We start from the raw sequence: 21,998 nt of genomic DNA, 5'->3' as shown, positions 1-21,998 counted from the left end.
AATGTTCTAAAGTTTGGTTTTCAGCTTTATTTTTCCATGTAATTATGCAGGTGATGTGCCACCTCCAGAAAGTTACAATGCTGCTTGAAGTATTTTTAAGCATTGTTATAAATTTTCGTTTCTTCTTTAATAACCTAATTAAAAATAAGCCTGAGTGGCCTAATGGTGATTTTCATCCAACAATATATAAGTTTATAACATTTATAGATCATTTAACCTGCTGCTGTTGTGGTGATAATTGCTTTTTATTTCTTGTTATATGATGTAAACTTGATGATAATTTTGCCTTCACTCCATAGACTGCTTCACTCCAATCATAGAACTAAAACATATTTTATTTTATTACGTCGGATTAGATTATATGTTTTTATTATAGATGTTTTTATTATGTTAGATGACATGTTGTTTTTTTGTATTATTATATTATATTATATTATATTATATTATATTATATTATATTATTATTATATTATATTATATTATATTATATTATATTATATGTTTTTATCCGTGCTCCAGGTCTCCAGCCCGTCTGCGTCCCCATGGCAACACCATCCGTACGTCAGTGCGTCACTTCTGTGTTTTTCATTGTCCACGGAACATGCTGCTAACACAACTGGACCATCTCTGCTCGTGCTAGTGAACAGGAGCTCAAAAGTGAGTGTTTTAAACATGCTTTACCCCGAGTCAGTAAGAAAAACTGTACTTCAGCTGCACGTGCTTTGAAATCACGGAAAATCAGTTTGTAGCTTTGAGTTGCCGCTGTTAGCGGCTAACGAGCTAAGCTAGCTAACAGTGTGAGGTCGGTAGCACAAACTACAAAGTGTCCTGTTGTTTCTCTTCTGCTCTGAACCTGAACCACACAGTGAACATCTCCTGGTGTTGTGCGCGAACTTAACTACCAAGAGCAAGGTTCATATGTGGAGTTATTTAGTAGAATTGACGAGAACTGTTATGAATGAAAGTGTTAGCGTTAGCCGCACGGTTAGCTCAGGTGAGGTTCTTTTTATATGACACATTTAACGCGTTAAACTCCTTTGGTTCCGAGATCAATAATCGTGACGAGTGAGATACCAGCCCTAAAACCCGTCACATAAGCGCTGTGGGTCACACGTGTTCTGTGGACACAGAAGCACCAGGAGCTTCATTTACTCAACGCGCTCATAATAAAACAAGTCACATAAACAGAAGACTGAGATCTTTACTCTGATTTCATCCTGTAACACCACTCATATTTGACTGTGAGTTGTACAAAACTTTATAAGATTCAGGTGCATTACTTTTCAATTGATACCTGTTACCAGTTCATAGAAACGTGCTGTTGGTCTTAAGAAAACCTCCATTATAAACTTAGTCCAGTTCAATCTATCAGTTTACATGTCACTGTTGCAGACATGTTCAGAGTGAAAATTTGAAACCAAAAAGTTGATGTCCTGCACTAAACCAGTATCATTTCGTAGGATAAGAATAACCTAATTTTATCATCCTCACATTGCATGCATTAAAAAACAATCTGTAGTTATTGTAACTTTTTATTGTGTGTAACTCGCCTTCATAACCCTGTGTGTTTTCTGTCATCAGTGGACCGCAGTCTGAAGAGGCGGCAGGTGAAGCCGCTGGCTGCATCGCTCTTGGATGTCCTGGATTATGACAGCTCAGACGACAGTGATTTTGAAGTAGGAGATGCCTCAGGTGAGTTTTTATGGTATTCGTTAAATGCAAGTAGTTTCAATCAATTTAAAATCAAAATACTTACTGATTTTCTGCAGTGTCACAGAGGTAATATTGCACTGACTCTTGTTTAGCTTCTATTTGTTTTGTGTAATAATTGTTTCTTTACATTAGCTCAACTGAATCTAAGAAGGAGGCAGGCATTTAGACTTAGACAAACTTTATTGCTCCACAAGGGAAATTACTTGGACACAGTGGCTCACACATCACAATATAATATAATAACACATAGAAAAATTATAAACATAAAATATATCACAGTTTTATATCAGAGGTCATAAGGAAAAACACTGCAAAGATGATATAATGAGGAATGAATAATCTGTTACATAAACGTTTTTGCCAAGCTTCACTTTAACTGAACAGTGAAATCCTTTTTTGAAAATGGTTATATTTAAATGGGTTGCTGTCACTTTTTCTTTCACAAGGGTCCGATGGAACGGGTAACGGCAGTGACGAGGAGGGCTCCAAAGGCAGCGCAGGCGGCTCAGACAGCGACTCCGAGAACATGGCCTCTGCAGACGACGGCATCGACGAGGAGGAGGCCAAGGAGCTGGCAGCAGAGGAGAACCTGTCTGAGGACGAAGACAAGGCGAAGCAGTCCTCCGAGACCTCAAAGGCGTCTTCAGACAGCCCCGCCAAAGAGGGCACCGCTGCAGCCACCCCTCCGAAGAGCCGCCGCAAAAACAAGAACACCCCAGAGCCAGAGCCACCAGCGGCACCAGCACCAGCCCCCAGCACTGAGCCCATCTCTGGGTCTGGATCAGGGTCTGGGTCTGGATCTGGATCTGGGTCTGGATCTGGCAACGCAACTGATGAGTCCCAGGTAGAGCAGTCTGAATTTCTTATCACAGTTGTAACATAAATCTAGCAAAATGAGGCCCTACTTTGTGTAATATTGTCCTGTTAACGTGATGTTTTTTTCACATTTTTATTTGATGCACATTCACGACATTTAGAAAGGATGACCCAGTTGCCTCTAATAAAATGTTTGAAAACCGTGTAGAACCTTTATCTTCCATTTTCAAATTGGAACTAGAATTCATTTGGTTAATAATTAACACATAATTAAAAATGAAAATGGTTAATCCCTATGTACTGTCTGTATGTATGGGCGGCACAGTGGCTCAGAGGGTAGTGCTCTCGCCTCACAGCAAGAAGGTCCTGTGTGGAGTTTGCATGTTCTCTCTGTGCCTGTGCAGGTTTCCACCAGGTGCTGCGGTTTCCCCTGCCCCAAAAAGAGATTCTTAATCTAGACTTTACTGGTTAAATAAAGGTTGATAATAAAGCTTTGTGAGATTTTATGGGATTTTAGAAAAACATTTATAATAAACTAGAGCTTACGCCCCTGATTTTGATGTCCATTTTAAAGTTTAAATGCTCTTGTGCTGCCCAGTAGTTGAGTAATCTTGGCTGCAGAACATATGGGCTTATGTCAGACTCTACTGCGGCCTCTGAGCTGTGAGATCAATCCCTGGTGTTGATAATTTGCGAATGTCATCCCCGTTCTTCACCCCCATTTCACACTCTCCAGTCCTGTCAAAATGAAATGTGTAGGTTAAGCGTTAAATGTCTTCTTGGATGTTGAATTTATACATGTACTATAGAATAATACCCTAAATGTAAACTTTTATTCATGAAGCATTTTATTCAATTTAATTTTATTGTAAAACTGAGCCTGTCTCAATCCTGATCCTTCTCCACTTTCATTCACCACAGTCTGAACCCAAGAAGTGGAACTTTCGTCGAAACCGCCCCCTGCTGGACTTCACCACCATGGAGGAGCTGAACGAGATGGACGACTACGACAGCGAGGACGACAACGACTGGAGACCCACCGCCGGTAAGAAGAAGGGCAAGGCCGCCGCGCAGAAAGGGGGAGGCGCTGAGGAGGAGGGGGGCGGGGCCAGCGACGACGATGACGATGACGACGATCACGACGACGATAACGAGGACGACGACGACGACGAAGACGACGATGACGACGAAGATGACGAGGACAAAGAGGACGGGGACGAGAACAACAGCAGCAGTGACAGCGAGAAGGGCGACAAGAAACTCAAGAAGAAGAACAAAAGCAACAAGAGCGCCACCTCCCTGGACGAAGAGCTGACCAACGACAGCATGTCTCAGGGCAAAGGCAATGAGGTGAGTCGCAATCATAGAACATATAAAGAAGTGGACTAAAGCTGGGTGTACACTGTGCGATTTTTGACCCTTTTTGAGACGATTTTTCACTCGTGCGGCAGAGTTTTGGCTTAATCATGTGTCGTGTTTTGTGTAGTAAACATGGGGTAACGAGAACCAATTAATACCTCACGACCAGCTCCTGATCGACAATTGTAGGTCGCAAAAATATCAGACATGTTTGAAATCCGGTCGCGGTCGCCTCTCGTGAGGTTTTCACACTGTTGAAGTTGTTCATACAATGTGAGAACATGAATCATGAGCTGTGAACTTTTAAACCCTGTGATTTGGTTGTACAGTTTGAGCTGAGACTGAGTGAAACGGTCAAAAATATTGCACAGTGTCTGTCCGGCATAAGGGAGTGTGATGCCACCCATAGAGTTCAGCTCCAGTCAAATGAATCTCACAGACGCTAGCTACTAATAGAATGTCATTTTAAAATATAAAATAATAGTTCTTTTTTTTATCTTAGCATGAGGCCTTGTATTTGTTCTGAGCTCAAAATCGTACTGCTCTGGAAAAAAAATATTGTACTGTTAGTGTGATTTATTTTTTATTTTTTTGCCGTATTATCTATTTTGATGTTAGTTTTAGTATTGATTAGTATCTGATTGTCAATACTTTTGGCAACCTTAACAGAAATTCTCATCAAAAACTGGCCTGGGTATCAATTAAGGATTTGACGTTATGATACATACCTCGATACGTAGGCCACGATACGATACATATCTCCATACAGTGAATTTTTGATTCGATATGATATATTTCAAAACAGTTTGATACAGTTCAAGAAAAAAATAAGGTCTAAATAATGGCTGTGATACTAAAAGTCTTTCTTAAAATGAAACACACCCATTTTACTCATCAAAACAATGAAAATGTCAAATGTGTCGCATAAACGAGTTTCCTTCCTCTAAACAAGCAACAAAACTGTAGTGCTGTAGCAAAATAATTTAGTAAATGATACCAAAAAAATACTGTTGGTGATATATCGATACAGCTAAGAATTAATTGTTTATGCATTGTCTGCTAATGGTCAGAATAAAACTACTATAGCTCAAGCTTTGATGTATTAAATTTATAGTCACTGAGAGAGAGCAAAACTGTGATTGTGTATAAATGCTAGTAGGGTGAGAGTTGATGCTAAATTACTAGATGCCTCTGAATGCATCTTGGTTCATTCTCAGTAGTTTGGTTTATTTACCTGCATGTAAACCAAGAGCAGTTCTAGTTCTCTGGAGAAATCAGACTATAACTGGACATTAAGCAGTAGTAGTGGCACAAAGTGAGTGTCTTGAGGGTCTTAAATAGTTCTTCGAGTACTTTGGAACTCTACTGATGTATTGCCAAAGCGATTATGGGAGATCTTTTCACTGAAGCCGCTGCAGATGAATGCGGTATTGTACTGGCGGCTGGCTACTTTACAAAGTAAGACACCAAAGAGCTTTAGATGGTATCGGAGCGAGTCCAGGTTAATGCCCGTGCCTTTGTATCATTGTGTGGTGGATTAAGAGCGTGCCAGCCGGGCGTGGGCACAGACGGACGCCGAGGAAGGGGCATCGATATAAACTTGTGTGTGTGTTGATCCAGGACGGCCTGCTGGAGCGCTCCCAGGCCTGGAGCACGCAGCACATCCTCATCTGCTGCGTGTGTTTGGGAGACAACAGCGAAGACGCCGACGAGATCATCCAGTGTGACAACTGTGGAGTCACTGTGCACGAAGGTACCACCCTCCACCTACACACACGAGAGGTTATGGGACAGTGGAGCTGTTGTCATGTAACGCACACATTTAGGGCTGGATAGCATTAAGAAGTTTTCGATATGATACATACCTCGATACATAAGCCATGACACAGTACATAACTCGATACAGTGAGCTTACGATTCGATACAATTCATATTTCAAATCGATTCAATACAGTTTAATAAAAAATAAAGGCTAAATCATGGCTGTGATACTAGAAGTCTTTGTTAAACCAATTATTGTGCAAAGTTCATATGAAACACAAACATTATACTCATCAAAACAGTTAAAATGTCAAATGTGTTTCATCAAAAGGTTTCCTTCCTCTGAACAAGCAACAAAACTGTAGCGCTGTAACAAAATAACTGAGTAAAATATACCAAATATAAAAGAATGAGAACTTCGCACATCAATTACTTGAGATGGGTGCGTTGGAGAAGAGGGAGTAGCCCAAGAACATCAAGAAAAATCCCGCACACCGTCCCACTTGCAAACTGTGAGATTCACTAGGACAAACCGCGCAAGGTCTCTGCACTAGGCCCCCTGTTTGCCTGACGGGAGCCTAGCGCCGAGACGTTGCCAACATACTCTTGGCAATATAGCGATACAGTATCGATATTGCGGGTTTCTGTATCAGCACATAAAATGATATCAATATTTCAGTATTTTTGCACACCCCTACACACATTCAAGTCTGTTTCAAGTCCCTAAAATTTGCACAAACACGGCTCAACTAACTTACCAGCAAGTCGATATATTATTTTTCCTGTATTTAGTGATAAGTAGTTGTATTCATTATCATTAATTTATTCTTTTTTGTCTGGATCCTCATAGTTATGACCACAGCAATAGCCCGTTTTCCTGGTGCATATATGTACATAACCCAGGGGTGTCCAAACTTTTTTCATCAAGGGCCATGTATCTAAACACAGATGACGCAGAGGGCCGATCGAGGTTCGCAGACTTCTGCTCAGTACAGTGAATAATTGAAATATTTGCATGTTTAACACATTAGAGTGAGCCGTCAGACTTTATTCATGCTAAAAAATATTTTTTAGTTGATGCAAGGTAATTTAGGCCAATTCACTTGGAAGCCTGAGGGCCAAGAAAAATTTGTCTGACGGCCGCATTTTGCCCCCGGGCCATAGTTTGGACATGCCTGACATAACCTCTTACCACTGCCATATAGCACACACTGTTTTATTTGTTTCATCAAATGCATAACTTTACAAATGTTATTTTAAGAACCAAATTTTATCATTTATACGGAAATGAGAAATTATCTCTTATATCAATAATTAAGTGATCGTGAAATACATTTAGTTTGTTCTGTGTTATAATTGTTTTCCCTGAACATCTACCCACTTGAAGTTTGATGGTGAATCATGTAGGATTTGTTAGTGTCGTATGGCTATTTTGGTACAAGCGAGAAAATAATCTGCTGCTTGTAACTGTGAACTGTAGCCGTCCGAGGAGCCGGCAGGAAGATCCGACGGAGCAGCACTGTGTTGTGATGATGTTTACAGTGACGCATCATAAAGATGAAGGCAGGAATCAGTGTAGCTGTTTTCAACTGGATGAAAAGATTATAACTAGGGATGTAACGATATCCAAATCTCTCGGTACGATATTAACACGATATGCATCTCACTGTACAGTATTTATTGTGATATTTTGGAGAGGCTGATATAATAGCAGATAGGACACTTTTTTTGCTTTTAAAATACCTTGACAAGATTTTCTTGTGAATTATTTCTATCATAATCCGAAGAATTCAAGTAAAAAACATATTTCTTCATGTTGTTTGCACTGAAATGAATCATGGGATATGTAGTTCCATATGTTTATAAGCTGTTGCTTTTATAAAACAATGCATTTAAGGAAAGGAACTTGTAATTCGACATATTGTGAGGTCCCACGATATTATTGTGAGACTTTTGACCATATGATATCACAATATTTTGGTTATTTTTACATCCCTAATGCTAACACTTCACCAGTATTACTTCCTGGTTCTTGGACTATAAAAGCAGTTTATTAGATGCAGACAGCACACAGCGCTCTCAGTTTGACACTAAGATCTGTTCTGACACTTTCACCGGAATAACACAAGTTTGAATGTATTAAAACGTTTAAAAATGTTACTACCTCATTACATTTCTTCACTTTATTAACCTTTGCAGAACCACATAAAAAAACATATTTCTTCATGTTGTCTGCACTGAAATGAATCATGGGATATGTAGTTCCCGATGTTTATAAACTGTTGCTACTATAAAACCATGCATTTAAGCAAAGGAACTTGTGATTCGATATATTGTGACAGCCGACGATATTATTGTGAGACTTTCGACGATATGGAATCACGATATTTTGATTATTGTTACATCTTTTCTTTAAAGGTAGTAGTAGTTTATTCGGTCATTTTGCAGCACTACAATCTGCATCTTTAATTGTAACTAGGGATGGGCATGATTAGACGATTAATCAATAATTGATCATTAAGAATTTCATTGATTTTGTTCATTTTAGTTGACAAACCGAATGTAGGTTGCTGTGCGTAGCGTGACCAAACAGGGGTCTGTACATGTAGCTCTCTGCACTCAGAAGGAGCGAGACACAAACAGTCGGTCAGCCTGCAATGTACCGAAGCACAAATGCGTATTTAACGCTGACTTGTACAAGAAATTCCACACTTTCCGTTGCGTTCGGGACAAGTGTGAGTCCATGTGCACAGTGTATAAAGCAGGAACATATGTTTTCGGTGTCCAGTGGGAAAAAGCTTTGCCAGGTGAGAGTCGCGCAATGTCGATGACGAGTCCCCACCTCCCTCCCCCCGTACAGTGTCCTGGTTTTAACAAACGCAAATATGATCACAATAACCTGTATTCCACTGAGTCATGTCTTTTAATCCAACAGAAGTTGACCGCATCAGCGACACAAGAGCTGTAGTTTTATCTTCGCTTAGTTTATGCAAATTAGTGATGCAGTTTTAAGTTTCGTTTCTGTGAGAGTTGCACAAAACTGAATTAAACACATTATAATGTCAAACGGATTGATGTGGCTCTAGAGTCGTTACTGTTTATATGTCGTAAAGTTGAATTTATTTCTGCAGATTAGAAGTGCAGATAGTAATAATAATGATGATCATTTTAATATAAAAACGTTAATGATTAATCGATAATCGATCGTTAATTCTTCCGACGATCAATTAAGAAAATTTCATCGAATGCCCATCCCTAATTGTAACTAAAGAAAAATCTGTAGTATGTTTTCTTTCAGGTGTTTGCTGGTTTGAAGTCAGAGCTCTTACCCATTTTTTCTGAGTATATGCACAGACCTAACATAGTTATTGTTCCATATGGTACTTCACACTCGTTTCTCCATCAAAAGATCTAAATTAAAATGTAAAACAGTGCTCATAAAACAGTAAATGTTTGATGAGATGTGTAGATTTACTCGTTTACAAATAAGTCAAACTCTATTGTCTTTCTAAATAAATACCTCCTGTTCATTTCCACTGTAGATCCATTCAGAGCGCGTATATCCACTAAACACAGTGAGTGAAGGCGCGCGTGTCGGCTACAGTAAACAGTGCTATTGATTTCATGAATGTGGTGTGTGGCATTATTCGTGAGCGCGTGTGAGAGGTTAAAGAGAGAAAAGTTCATGTTTCAGCTTTTCCAGCCCAGCGCTGTCGGCCGCACAATCAATGCCCCTGGAAGAGTCTCTGTGAGGCGGCGCGCGTTCAGCTGACCATGCACACGGATCAATGTGACAACAGTCATTCTCACACTCGAATATTCTATTTACACACACGTACACACACACACACACGCTCGTATTTACACACAGACACATGCTCGTAGTACAGCACTGTTGAATCCTTGCTTCACACTGTAGCTATTTATTGTGATATTCAGTTCAGATTCAGCTTGGCTTGTGTGAGGTGTTATTTTCCTCTTAGTATCCAGGTTTTTCTCCACTAGTGGCACAAAACGCACGTTGCTCTTTCCTTTATTGTGAAATATTTAACTAATTCCCATCCAGTAAGATCCAGATGTTTTCAGACAAGTCTCTTATCAAGTGTCTATATCAAAACACAGACAACCCACAGTTAAAAGCACTGTACCTGATTTTTACCGTCTTCCTGATTCCTCTCTTTCCTTTATGAATTCTTCACTGTTGCCACTTTCACATGACAGTTTAACTCCGCATAAAAAATCATGTCATGCTGAATAAAAATTTAATTCTGCTTTAAAAAGACCATGTAAACACTTAAGTCATAATGAAAATGATTATTCAGAATTAAACTTAATTCTGAAGTAAGTAGGTGGTTTATTCTGATTTTAAAGCCAAATTAATTTATTCCTTGGTCATGTAAACGTTTATTCTTTTTAAAAATCATTCTGGTCGTTCAGCGCATGCTCGTTGTGTTGCTCTTCTAACGCGATCCAGACGATCCAGCTCCACCAGTACTGGCTTCGGACTTTCATCCACGTCTCTTTGGATTTGTGAGTGGGATGCGGGAGTGGGCTGAGGTAGAGCAGCCGTTGACTCAGTTTGTCTTCTTCTTCCCTTCTCCGACACTCTTCCCTTCTCCTCCTCAGCTGAGAGACGTAAAGCGTGATGAGAGAATTCTCCAGCTGCTCATCAAAACAACAGCGAAAAAAGATTGGATCATGTTTGTGTCCGTGGCGTAATGACAAACCGGAAGAAAACACACACTTCAGCTGCTACCGGCTTTTGTCATCTCGGTCGATGTAAATACGTTCGTGTCCCGTCAGAACCTTCTCCACCCCCAGACCTTGAGCTTAATTAAATAAAGCCGATTTAACGTGTTTTCCATGTAAACCTCAATTCAGAATTATTATTTCCATGTAAACTCAAAGGAGAATATTTTAATTCCGAACTGTTTAATTCAGAACGGTTCGTACAGTGATGAGTGTATAAGTGCTTTACTGTGGAAGGAGAGAATGAGGAGAGGATAAAGTCCAGAGTGGGGTTGGGGACTTTTCATTTATGGTCTATCTCTTCCCACCTCTTTGGACAACACTGGACCACATATCAAAAAAAGGAGGCAGTTTCATATTAAGGACATAAATAATGGGTAATAAATGTGAGAAAATATGTCACAGTAAACCTTTTTATCATCATGGAGACCAAACCAGGCCAAATTACAGGTGAAATCTGTGGAGAGGCGACCCTACAGTCAGAATGCCTGTTTTTCTGGGTATTTTTGAGCTATAAAACCACCTGTAATTGAATAAATGTAAGGTAGAACATTCCAGGCAGAGCAATGAAGCAAGCAGGTGATGGACCCCCAACCAAAAAGTTACATAGAGCAGCTTTAACTGCATCTTTTGTAAGTCGACAGAAAACTATTGATATCTGCATAATTTTCTAACGCACTCGGGCCACTCGCACTGATCAGAGCGTAGCCATGTGTGTAAACAGCCCCGTCACTGCTCCCTGAAGACTCACACAGACATTAGAACAGCTCTTGTGTTTATCCTGTTGCTTCGGCTGATATTTAGTCCCCCAGAGAAGAGTCTAATCTGCCCGAGGAGACACGTGGGGGACTGTGGGAGGGGAAAGGAGGAGGCAGAGAGAGAAAGCCCCAGGCCACTTCTATCTGCCTCTCCAAGGACGAGACAGCACCTTTTTACTCCTAGCAGTAAAATATGAACTTAATTCAAGCCATAAGTTGTGCGTTTTGTGTACTTTGCTCCAAATGGATGGATTTATGACACTATTAGGGGTCTAATTCTGAGGCTCAGCTCTTTTTGTGCTGATGGACTCTCCTCTCCTCTCAGATTTACTGTGGAGCCACACGCCAAGGAATAAAACATGGAGAGATGTGCGTGGCCTTTTGAGAAATTCTACACTTTTACCGCCATCTTTTGTAGGATTTGATCGCTTCCTACTTTTTATTATTAAGTACAATTGAATTCCGTAAGGATTTAAAAGTCAAGAGAAGGTCACTCACTATGCAGAATGATTCAGATTGTTATACTTTGGTACTCTGCTCTATTTGGAAAAAAAAAACTACAGGGTCCAAATGTTCATCCCTACCTCTAACCCCTCAGTCACTACATTTCTATGCTGTTTAGCAGGCTCATTTACACATAGATTTAGACACACATCATGTGACTTTGGCATTTAATCTGAGTGACACAGATAAGTTTATGGACTGATATTTACGGATCTCATGTTAAATCAAAAAGTATGCAACTTTTTAGCAAAAATACACTAGAAAAAAATAATGTTTTAAATGTGTTTTTGCGTTGAAAAACATAGAAAAACAAGCGTCCTTTCTGTGAATGGACTTGCATCTCCACAAACCCGACTCTTGCCTTGGAAGAGAGCCTCATTCTCCTCTTTATTTCTATGGAATTGCTGTTTCTTTGACTATAACCATGAACAGTATGACGTAAAACTTAGCCGTCTCTCTGGAGGAGAGGTTCTGAAGTTTGTAGGCCATGATACGATACATACCCCGATACAGTGAGCTTTCGATTCAATACAATTCAATATGATAAATTTCCATTCAATTCGATATGGTTCAATAAAAAATAAAGGCTAAATCGTGGTTGTGATACTAAAAGTCTTTGTTAAACCACTTTTTGTGCAAAGTTCATATGAAATACAAACATTTTAATCATCAAAACAGTGAAAATATGTTGCATAAATGAGTTTCCTTCCTCTAAACAAGCGACAAAACTGTAGCGCTGTAACAAAATAATTGACTAAAATAAACCAAAAAATACTCTATACAGCAGCTCACGATATCGATACTGTATCATCACATTAAACTATACAATATATCGATATTTCAGTATTTTTGCACAGCCCTAGCACTGATGCCTTTTGGGAAATTTTTAGTACTGCTTTTTAACTATTCGACATTCAGACACGTGATCACTTCATAGTAATATGGATTGATTGATTTGTATTTATTTCGAGTTTGTGCCAAGAGAGAAACAATAATCATACACATACTGTATAAATATTGTAAACGACAGAAAAGTACATTTCTCAAAAAGGAGTGGGAATAAGAAAAACTTATATTAACCCACCCCTGTTCATGACATAGTTACAAAAATTAAGTGGTTGCTTATGTACATTGATCACAAAACTTTACAAATATTTACATATACCAAAATAAATTACATATTATGCAGTTCGTTTTTTAATGTTTTACCCTTTTTAGATCACCCAGTGCTGTCACTCACCCTTATACCACGAAAGCAAAAACTCTTTATAATTTCTTTTGAAGCTGTGAATATCTGGACACTGCTTCACGTTTTCTCCCAATGGTTAATTAAGCTGAAGTTTGGCGTTTACCTCTTCATAGTAAAGCTCTAACGTGTAATCTGCGTGAATAGATTTTCTTAGGTCTCTCCAGGACTAGTGTGAGTCTGTGTTTGCTCCTCCTTCCTCTTTGTGCTGAGCTGTGCCTCTGTGCAGGCTGATCCAGTGCGCTCCTGCAGGTGTGGAGCACTTACGCATGCAGACCCGCTCCTGCACTTACTGCATTTATTTGGAGGAAGTTTCCACAGTGAGATGAGTGTGATTAGGAGCAGAGCAGTGCTGAGCTGGCCCGCTCGCCCTCTCAGTAAGCACAATTGTCGATGAGCCTCTGCTTTATCACAAATATATTTCGGTGTGTAATTTAGGAGAAATGCATTTTAAACGGATGCAAAAGTGCTTGGATAAACAAAAAACAGACCCAAGTTTGCCCTGACATCAACTGTGTTAAACAAGAATTCTTAGTAGATATTATTGTGCAGTTCCTGACAAAAAACTTTGGAACCATTACCAGAAGTTTTTACCAGGAGTCGTTTGGTTCTATTTGCAATTTTAGGTCAAGGTTATTTCCCAAAACTCTTGCGTCATACAATTTGCATTTGTGTTTCTCTAAGAGTAACAGAAGATTTCAAAAACACATGTAATTTAATGTATTTATTCCACATAAAATTATCTATTTTGGTCAAGTTTGTTGTTTCGGAAATAAAAATGACTTCGCTGGCAGCTTCTCAGCGTCTTAAATTATCCATGAGTTTTAGCGTTATGAAAAAAATTTGACAGTTTCCATGACAATGAAATATTTGTGAAATCCACGAATAGGGCTGCAACTAAAAACTAATGTAGCAGACTAGTCAAAAGATTATTTTAAAAGACAATTTTGATTTTCAACCAGATAAAATTTTAATCTGCTGACTGAAGACTTGATAATGGAGAATATTTACAAATAAAATGTAGTAAGTCTTATTATTTGTTGCCATTTTGATTGAATAATGCCACTTTCATTGTTATAAACATTTTTTTGGACATGTTTTTAAAAATCTGTATTGACCAGATATCAATTAACTATTATTTAAAAATGAACTAAGCAACCCTTCCAAATCCAAATCCAAATCCATTTTATTTCTAAAGCACATTTTTACAAACAAAGCAGTTTCCAAAATGCTGCACAGAGATCATAAAATAAAGACAACAAAAAGGTAAACTGCTAAAATTTGATCATACCAGTCCTAAAACAATAAAACCAGTCAAATCAAAATGAAAGCAAAAACCATAAAAATCATAAAATAGCAGCAAATCAAAATATAAAATAAAATAAAAGACACAGAGGACCACTGAACTCACACAAAAATGGGTTTTAAGACGGACTTCCCATGAATTGAAACTGTAGGATCATAACAAAATAACTGCTTACTTTATAATATTAATTCATTGGTCAACAAATACACGTGTAATATTTTGTGTCAGTCTCATCGACGGACTAGATATGTTTCAGAATGCATTGTAAGATCACAGAGCCCTTCAAGTCTTGGGTCAAAATCAGGTGGGGAGTGTGCGCCGAGCTGTCAGGAGGTGTAGCTTTCACAAGTCCAGTCTTTTGTTCTGGTGTTTGACCCAGTGTCCAGACCCCAGCAACCGGACCAGAGAGCCAGAGGAGAACATGAAAGCCCCGCTCACTCACATCCAGGCAGTGATCAAACAGAAGCAGCCCCCCCGCCCTCCGCCCCGCTCCTCCTGACGTCTGAGGATCGCAGAGTCAAAAAGAGACATCATTATCATACCATAGCACCGAGATTTTAGATTGTAGAAGCCGTGGAGAGACTGCGTGGAGGAGTCATCGTTAAAAAATCAAACATAAGAAGATTCGAGGCGGAAGACGTTTTCGGGTGATCATTTGTGTAAGAAATTTGACTGACTTTGGCTCCTGAAATAGTTTGGGATACTGCGTGTGGTTTATTTTTACCTGTAAAAATACCAAATTACCAAAATTGTCTGTGTTAGTCAGCCAAATTAAGCCACGGGAAGCATTCAAAGCTTTCAGCAAACTGTAGTCGAAGCCTTGCAAAGGGCTTAATTTTCTCCACTACACCATCTTGTCTTCACATAATGTAAAATGTGAAATGATAAGCAGTGTCAGAAACCAAATAAAAGCAGATTGTCTTCAAAAACAAATACACGGAGTCATTAAATACAAAGATCATTACGTTTTCTGTGTACATTCTGGAATAACATTAATGACTCTGGAATACTAGACCAGATTTTAATGTAAATGTTTATTCAAGTAATGGTTTAATCTGATTATACATACTGGAAATGAATGGCGATACATCACAGGATTATTCACAGCTTTAAAAGAAATTATGAGGAGTTTTTGCTTTCGTGATATAATGGTGAGTGACAGCACTGAGTGATCTACAAAAAAAACCCAAAAACAAACATAATTAAATGAAAAAAGTATACAGATAAAATAATAACTAAAACATAATACAAATAAAAAAAATTAATTGGGTTGAAAATTATATCTAGTATGGACTAGGTATGTAACATTGACGATACGATATCACGATATTTCAGTTAAAGTTCTCACAATAATATCGTGGACCATCACAATATATCAAATTACAAGTCTTGTTTTTAAATTAAGAGTTATGGTGCAGCAACAGCTAAAAAAAGACAGAGGGAACTACACAGACCATGATCCTTTGCTTCATTTCAGTGCAGACTACAAGAAGAAATAACAGTTCTAAGCACTTTAAAGTCTTTGGATTAAGTCTCATCAAGGAATTTTAAGAGGAAAAAGTAACATATTAACAGTTTTGTTAGCCTCCACAAAATATCGCAATAAATATCGTACCGTGAGGTTCATACCGTGACGATATCGTATCGTGAGACGCATAGTATGCACCGTATGTAATTTATTTTGCTGTATGTAAATATTTGTAAAGTTTTGTGATCAGTGTTCCTAAGCAAACACATAATTTTTGAAACTATGTCACGAACTGGGGCGGTTTAATATATATAAGTTTTTCTTCTTCCCACTTCTTTTCGAGAAATGTGCTTTTCTTTTGTTTACAATATTTATGTAGTTATGTGTATGATTATTGTTATCATTACATCGTAGTTTGTTCATGTTCATACTTTTTATCTCATGTATTGAGATACTCTGAAATTCTTAGCCAGTGTAAAGAAGTGGATTAAGGGAGTGTAATGTAAACCACAGCATTCGGCTCCAGTCAAATGAAGCTCAACGAGGCTTGCGGTTATAGAGGCGAATTTGAAGCCGAGTTCCATATTTGGAGCCGCGAGTATCAACGAGAACACATTTCAACTGCGAATATCATAGCAACGAAAGAGCCTGTCCAGATCAGGGCTGTTGAAGGTGACGCCTCTTCCCGCTCGTACCGCTGCTTTGACAGGGAGCCGGCGCTTAACAACGCTGTCAATCAAACCTGTTGTTAACGCTAATGTGAGTGACCTCTGCGAAAGAAGGCACCTGATTCGTCTGTTATTAATATTCATGTTATCTTGATTTACGGACAGAGTAGTAAAATAAAAACTCCAGGATCATGAAGAGGAGGTTAATACGAACATTTTATCACCATTCTAACCACTGGACTGCAGGACGTTTGGGGCAAGTGGAATTACATATTGTTCTCTAAGATGACATGCCAAAAGAAAGATGAATTTTGTTTGTGTTTTGACTATTTTTTCAAGTCAGAACTCCTCTTTCTCCTGTCAGGCGCTTTCTGTAGTGGTTTGTAAGGGCCCCAAGAAAACAAAGATGAACAGATGAATGCACAAACTAATAGGCCACATTGCTTAAATTAGAAATGATCGGATAAAATGATAATTTACATTTGTATTATGTGTATTGCTCTGTTTTACATGAAGCCATACGAGTGTCATGTGCCAAACTTCATGCCAAACCTGAGTTACAGGTGCTGAAGTGCCTCAGTCTAGCACACAGGTGTCAAACATACGGCCCGGGGGCCAGATCCGGCCCTCCAAGACCTTTAATCTGGCCCTCAGCTGATTTTCTACTAAAATATTTTAATTATACTTTCTATTAAAATATTGGTAATTTTCTGCGGTGCTGAGCACAGCAGCGTCTCCAGTGTCTCTGTGTGTGGCCCCTCCCACCAGAGCAGCACAAATGAAGACTTTCTCTTTCCAAATTCTCTTAAAGGACGATCGTTTTGACTGTTGACCGTGACACCCTCATCAGAAAAATATCCAACATGAGAAAAGTGGATGTTGAGTGCAGGATTTTACAAGAAAAATGGACTCATTCCTATTTGCATACAAGATAAACATTGTGTTGAAATTACATTTTTCTTAAAGTTTCAGGTTGTTCATAATATTATAGTATTTTGTAAAAGAAAGAGTTCAACAATTAAAAAAGATTTCTGTAATAGATTTGTGTTTCTCTGCACAAATATTTGAACGTATTGTTATTTTTGGGATATATGTGCCATGAGTTTTCTGATCTGGCCCCTTTAAGATCAAAATAGGTTGGATATGTTGTTTCCACATGTTGGAATGCTCAAACGTAACCACCAATTACATTTTACATTTTTAACACTTTGAACAATTTAAAACAGAGAAAAGAGAGAAACGGCAAGTAGCAGCATTCATACATTTTGTACAGACATGATAAAAGCTTCAATGCACGTAGAGCTTTTTTCACTTGTTTTGACAGAGTGTTCTAGACCAAAGACACCAAATATAATGTTCTCTGAAATATTTATGGAGTCTACCGTTTGCACTGTCTGTACCATTTGTACTTTTATTTTGTTGCAGCGCCACATTGTATAAAACCGCCACTTTAATTAAACAAAACACTTTCTTTAACATTCTAAGATCAAAATAACGAGGCTCACAGCAGCAGCTAAAGAAAGAGTGATGACGAGCGTGATTCAGTGTAAAATTAAATGGAGTCGATGGATCCAAAAGAACGCCTATGCTCATGTCCATTTTACACTCCATGATCCTGAGACTTCATCTGTCGCGTGTATCGTATGAAACTGTGAAGGACCCGCGGCTTCAAACGGCATCAGAACCGTCTCCCGTGACTCGGTGTTTGCCGAACGCTTGATTATTTTAAACGACGAGAGCCACTTGTTGGTGATGATGACAGAACGCGGCACAATCTGTTGCATTACTCTGCGCTTTAATGTTGGAGTGAATTTCCAGTCCCATTTCTCAGCCTTCATCGAGGCCTAAATAGAAGCATCTGTCGTCATTGTGCTCTCCCCTTATGGATTCTGTGTGCCTCCTCTCTCTCTCTCACCTTTATCTCTCCCTCTGCCTCTCTCTTTCTCTATCTCTCTCTCTCTACTTTTCTTGCTCTCTCACTCTGCCTCTATCTCCCTGTGTGTCTCTCTCCCTTTGCCTCTCGCTCTGTCTCTCCTTTTTCTCTCTCTATCCTTCTCTCTCTCCCCCTGTCTCTCTCTGTGTCTTGTTCACTCTCCCTACCTCTCTCTCTCTCTCTGTCTTTCTCTGTCTGTGCCTCTTCCTCCTCTCTCTCCTTCCCTACCTCTGTCTTTCTCTCTGTCTCTGCTTCTCTCTCTCTACCTGCCTCGTTGTGCCTCTCTCACCCTCCTTTTCCCCCCTCTCCCCATGTCTCTCATTTAGTCCCCCCTCTCTCTCTCTCTCTCTCTCTGCTTCTCTCCCTCTCTCTATCTTTCTGCCCACCCCCTCTCTCACCCTCTGTCTGTCCCCCTCTCTCTCTTTTTCTTCCCCTCTCTCTTTCTCAGTCTCTGTCTCTGTGCCTGCAGACATTCTCTCTCCCCCTCTCTCTCCCTCTTTCCCTCTCCCTCCCTTTCTGTCTCTCTCTTTTCTCCATCTGTCTGTGCCTGCAGACGCTCTCTCTCTCTCTCTCTCCCCTCTCTCCGTCTCTCTCTCTCTCTCTCTCTCTCTCTGTCTCTGTCTGTGCCTGTAGACGCTCTCTCCATCTCTCTCCGTCTCTGTGCCTGTAGACTGTCTTTCTCTCAGTCTTTCTCTCTCTTCTCTGTCTCTGTCTGTGCCTGCAGACGTCTCTCTCTCTCTCTCTCTCTCTCTCTCTCTCTCTCTCTTCTTCGTCTCTGTCTGTGCCTGCAGACGGTCTCTCTCTCTCTCCATCTCTGTCTCTCTCTCTCTCTTCTTCGTCTCTGTCTGTGCCTGCAGACGGTCTCTCTCTCTCCTTCTCTCTCTCTGTCTCTCTCTCTCTTTGCGTCTCTGTCTGTGCCTGCAGACGTCTCTCTCTCTCTCTCTCTCTCTCTCTTCTTCGTCTCTGTCTGTGCCTGCAGACGTCTCTCTCTCTCTCTCTCCATCTCTCTCTCTCTCTCTCTCTCTCTCTCTGTCTCTGTGCCTGCAGACGTCTCTCTCTCTCTCTCCCGTCTCTCTCTCTCTCTTCTTCGTCTCTGTCTGTGCCTGCAGACGTCTCTCTCTCTCCGTCTCTGTCTCTCCATCTCTCTCTTCTTCGTCTCTGTCTGTGCCTGCAGACGTCTCTCTCTCTCTCTGTCTCTCCATCTCTCTCTTCTTCTCTGTGTCTGTGCCTGCAGACGTCTCTCTCTCTCCGTCTCTGTCTCTCTCTCTCTTCTTCGTCTCTGTCTGTGCCTGCAGACGTCTCTCTCTCTCTCCGTCTCTCTCTCTTCTTCGTCTCTGTGCCTGCAGACGTCTATAGACAGATGATTAGTCTGAGTGAAGCTGTGCTCTGAGTGTGAGCCATGGCTGCTGTCGGGATAACAGATGGCCGCTGATGCTCTTTTGAGGTGCTCATCACTTGTCTTTTCATCAGACCAGCCAAGCCACACCAGCGCTCGTTCCCCTCTTTATCACAACATGATTTCATATTCTCCCCGTGCCTGTTTACGCTCACTTAGGGGGGGCATATTCAATAAAATGGTGATATATTTTTGGATTATCCCTGTGACAATATTCAGATGACATTAGAGCGGGCGATCGATCTGAAACGCGCTGAAAGGGTCTGTAAATGTCATGGTTGTGCTTCCAATTCGGGCTGTAACAGTAATTGCAATCAAAACACAATGTGGACTGTAATTATTTAAAGGGCCCATATTACACTACTTTATGATCTACGTTATAATGCAGACCTGGAGTTGTTTTGTTTCATTCACACATGTTTAACACACAAACCTGCAGATTTAGGCTGAGTTCTTCAATCAAACAGAAAACACTCTGTCCCACCTTGTGATGTCATGTGGTAATACTACATGTGGTAATAAGGCTGCATTGTGTTTTTAAACTCCATACACCTTCACTAGAATCATTTGGATGATTTCAGTCCTGGAATTGTCAATCTCTGCTGAACAAAAGGTAAAAGGAGCTGTTAATTTGAAAACTATTGCTTCATGACATCACGAGGTGGAACAGAGCATTATGAACTTGAAGATGAAGGCTAATAAACCAGGATTACTCAAACATGTGTGAATGAAACAAAACAAAATTCTGGGTCTGTTTTTGAGGAGGTAACAGCATTATAACTTGGTATAAAGCTCACAAGGGTCAGTTTTGCGTAATATAGGACCTTTTAAACGATACAAATCACAATCCCCCCTCACAATTATCATTTACGAACAGCTCTTTATTGCAGCCTTTTTCTTATAAACTATGCTTGAATCTCGAATTTTGCAAATCTTCAAAACAATATATTTTTTAATACCTGCTACCTTTACAGCAGGAGTCTCCAACCTGTAGCCCGAAGCTACCAGTAGCTCTCCACTCACTTCAAAGTAGCTCCCCAAGGGATTTATAACTTAAATGTATTTCTTAGAAAAACTCAAATTCAATTAATTGCCATAAGGCATGTAACAATAACCGAAATCTCGTGATATCGTATCGTCAAAGTTCTTACAGTAATATCGTAGACCATCACAATATATCAAATTGCAAGTGTCATTGCTTAAATTAAGACTTATGGTGCAGTAATAGCTAAAAAAGACAGTAAACTACATGGTCCATGATCCTTTGCTCCATTTCAGCGCAGACTATGAAGACATGAAGAAATAACAGTTTTAAGTCTTAGTTTTTTGGATTAAGTCCTGTCAAGGCATTTTAAGAGGAAAAAGTACCGTGTTTACAGTTTTGTTAGCCTCCATAAAATATCGCAAAAAGTATCGTACTGTGAGATTTGAGCTATTGTTACATCCCTAACTGTGAGCCTCCCCACCATATCACAACAAATATTGAACTGTGAGGTTCATACTGTGGCGATATCGTAGACTTAGGCTTGGGTATATTTTCACCCCTAATTACCATTGTAATTGTGTCATTTTGATGCCTGACTTTGTGCACTAATACATGGATAATAGTTTATATTTTATAGACATTTAACTGTATTTCATCTAAGGCTTATATATGCTAAATTTCTTGCAGACACTAAAATTAGTAGCTCTCTGGCATTTTTGATTTGTAAAAGTAGCTCACCGGGGGAAAAATGCTGGAGACCACTGCTTTACAGTCACTTATGTTAACATCCTGCCTCTTTTTGTCCAATCTCAATGTAGTTAACACACTTCTACCTTTCCCCCTTCTTTTCTTTTGCCGGTCTCGTCATTTCTGACAAGGATAATCTCTGGCTTCAGGGATTATTATGAAGCTATCCTGTAGTCATCACTTTTTGTCAGCTTAGCTCATATTAGCCAGCGACCCGTGGCTTACCCGCTCCAGCTTTGTACCTCAGTTCAAAAGGAACAGCGAAGGTTGGCGCCACGCTTCACAGTTAAGACCGTTAAGAGTAGCACCACCCCAAACTCCAATCAGGGCGCTGCTGCTAGATCCTACCCGCTAAACTCCTGCTTATGTGGGGGTAAATGGAGATGGAGCTATAGGCAGAAGGTAGGATTTGGCCTCCTAACCCTTACCCACAACCTGTGAAGGTAAATAGTGCCAGAAATGGGTTTTTAAATGCAGCAGGTTTTTTGGGCTGTGAAGGTCAGAGGAGCTTTAGCTGTGACCTCTCTGCTGTGAAATGTTTGTGGCTCTGTTTGAAACCTCCAGGTCCACATTACATCGTAACAGTAGA

At 39.8% G+C, this 21,998-nt stretch overlaps 1 protein-coding gene across 5 annotated transcripts in view; it reads left to right on the top strand.

Annotated features, from left to right (window-relative positions):
* The first annotated feature begins 549 nt into the window (after positions 1–549).
* The window catches only part of phf14 (PHD finger protein 14), a 163,073-nt gene continuing 141,624 nt past the window's right edge, over positions 550–21,998 (top strand). For all 5 annotated transcript variants that reach the window (XR_008632718.1, XM_055157288.1, XM_055157287.1 and 2 more), the window contains exons 1-5: positions 550–657; positions 1,582–1,692; positions 2,160–2,557; positions 3,451–3,879; positions 5,509–5,641. Coding sequence is in view for 4 of the 5 variants with exons in the window: in XM_055157288.1 (XP_055013263.1) it covers position 657; positions 1,582–1,692; positions 2,160–2,557; positions 3,451–3,879; positions 5,509–5,641 (1,072 nt within the window). In the remaining variant the exon portion in view is untranslated. The remainder of the gene's footprint in view (positions 658–1,581; positions 1,693–2,159; positions 2,558–3,450; positions 3,880–5,508; positions 5,642–21,998) is intronic.

Source organism: Boleophthalmus pectinirostris, unplaced genomic scaffold (genome assembly GCF_026225935.1).
Source record: "Boleophthalmus pectinirostris isolate CB_2022bp ecotype Guang Dong unplaced genomic scaffold, ASM2622593v1 HiC_scaffold_21, whole genome shotgun sequence".
In the NCBI taxonomy this organism is placed as follows: Eukaryota; Metazoa; Chordata; class Actinopteri; order Gobiiformes; family Gobiidae; genus Boleophthalmus; species Boleophthalmus pectinirostris.
The sequence above is the reverse complement of the archived record's forward strand: the minus strand, read 5'-3'. Positions and strand labels throughout refer to the sequence as shown.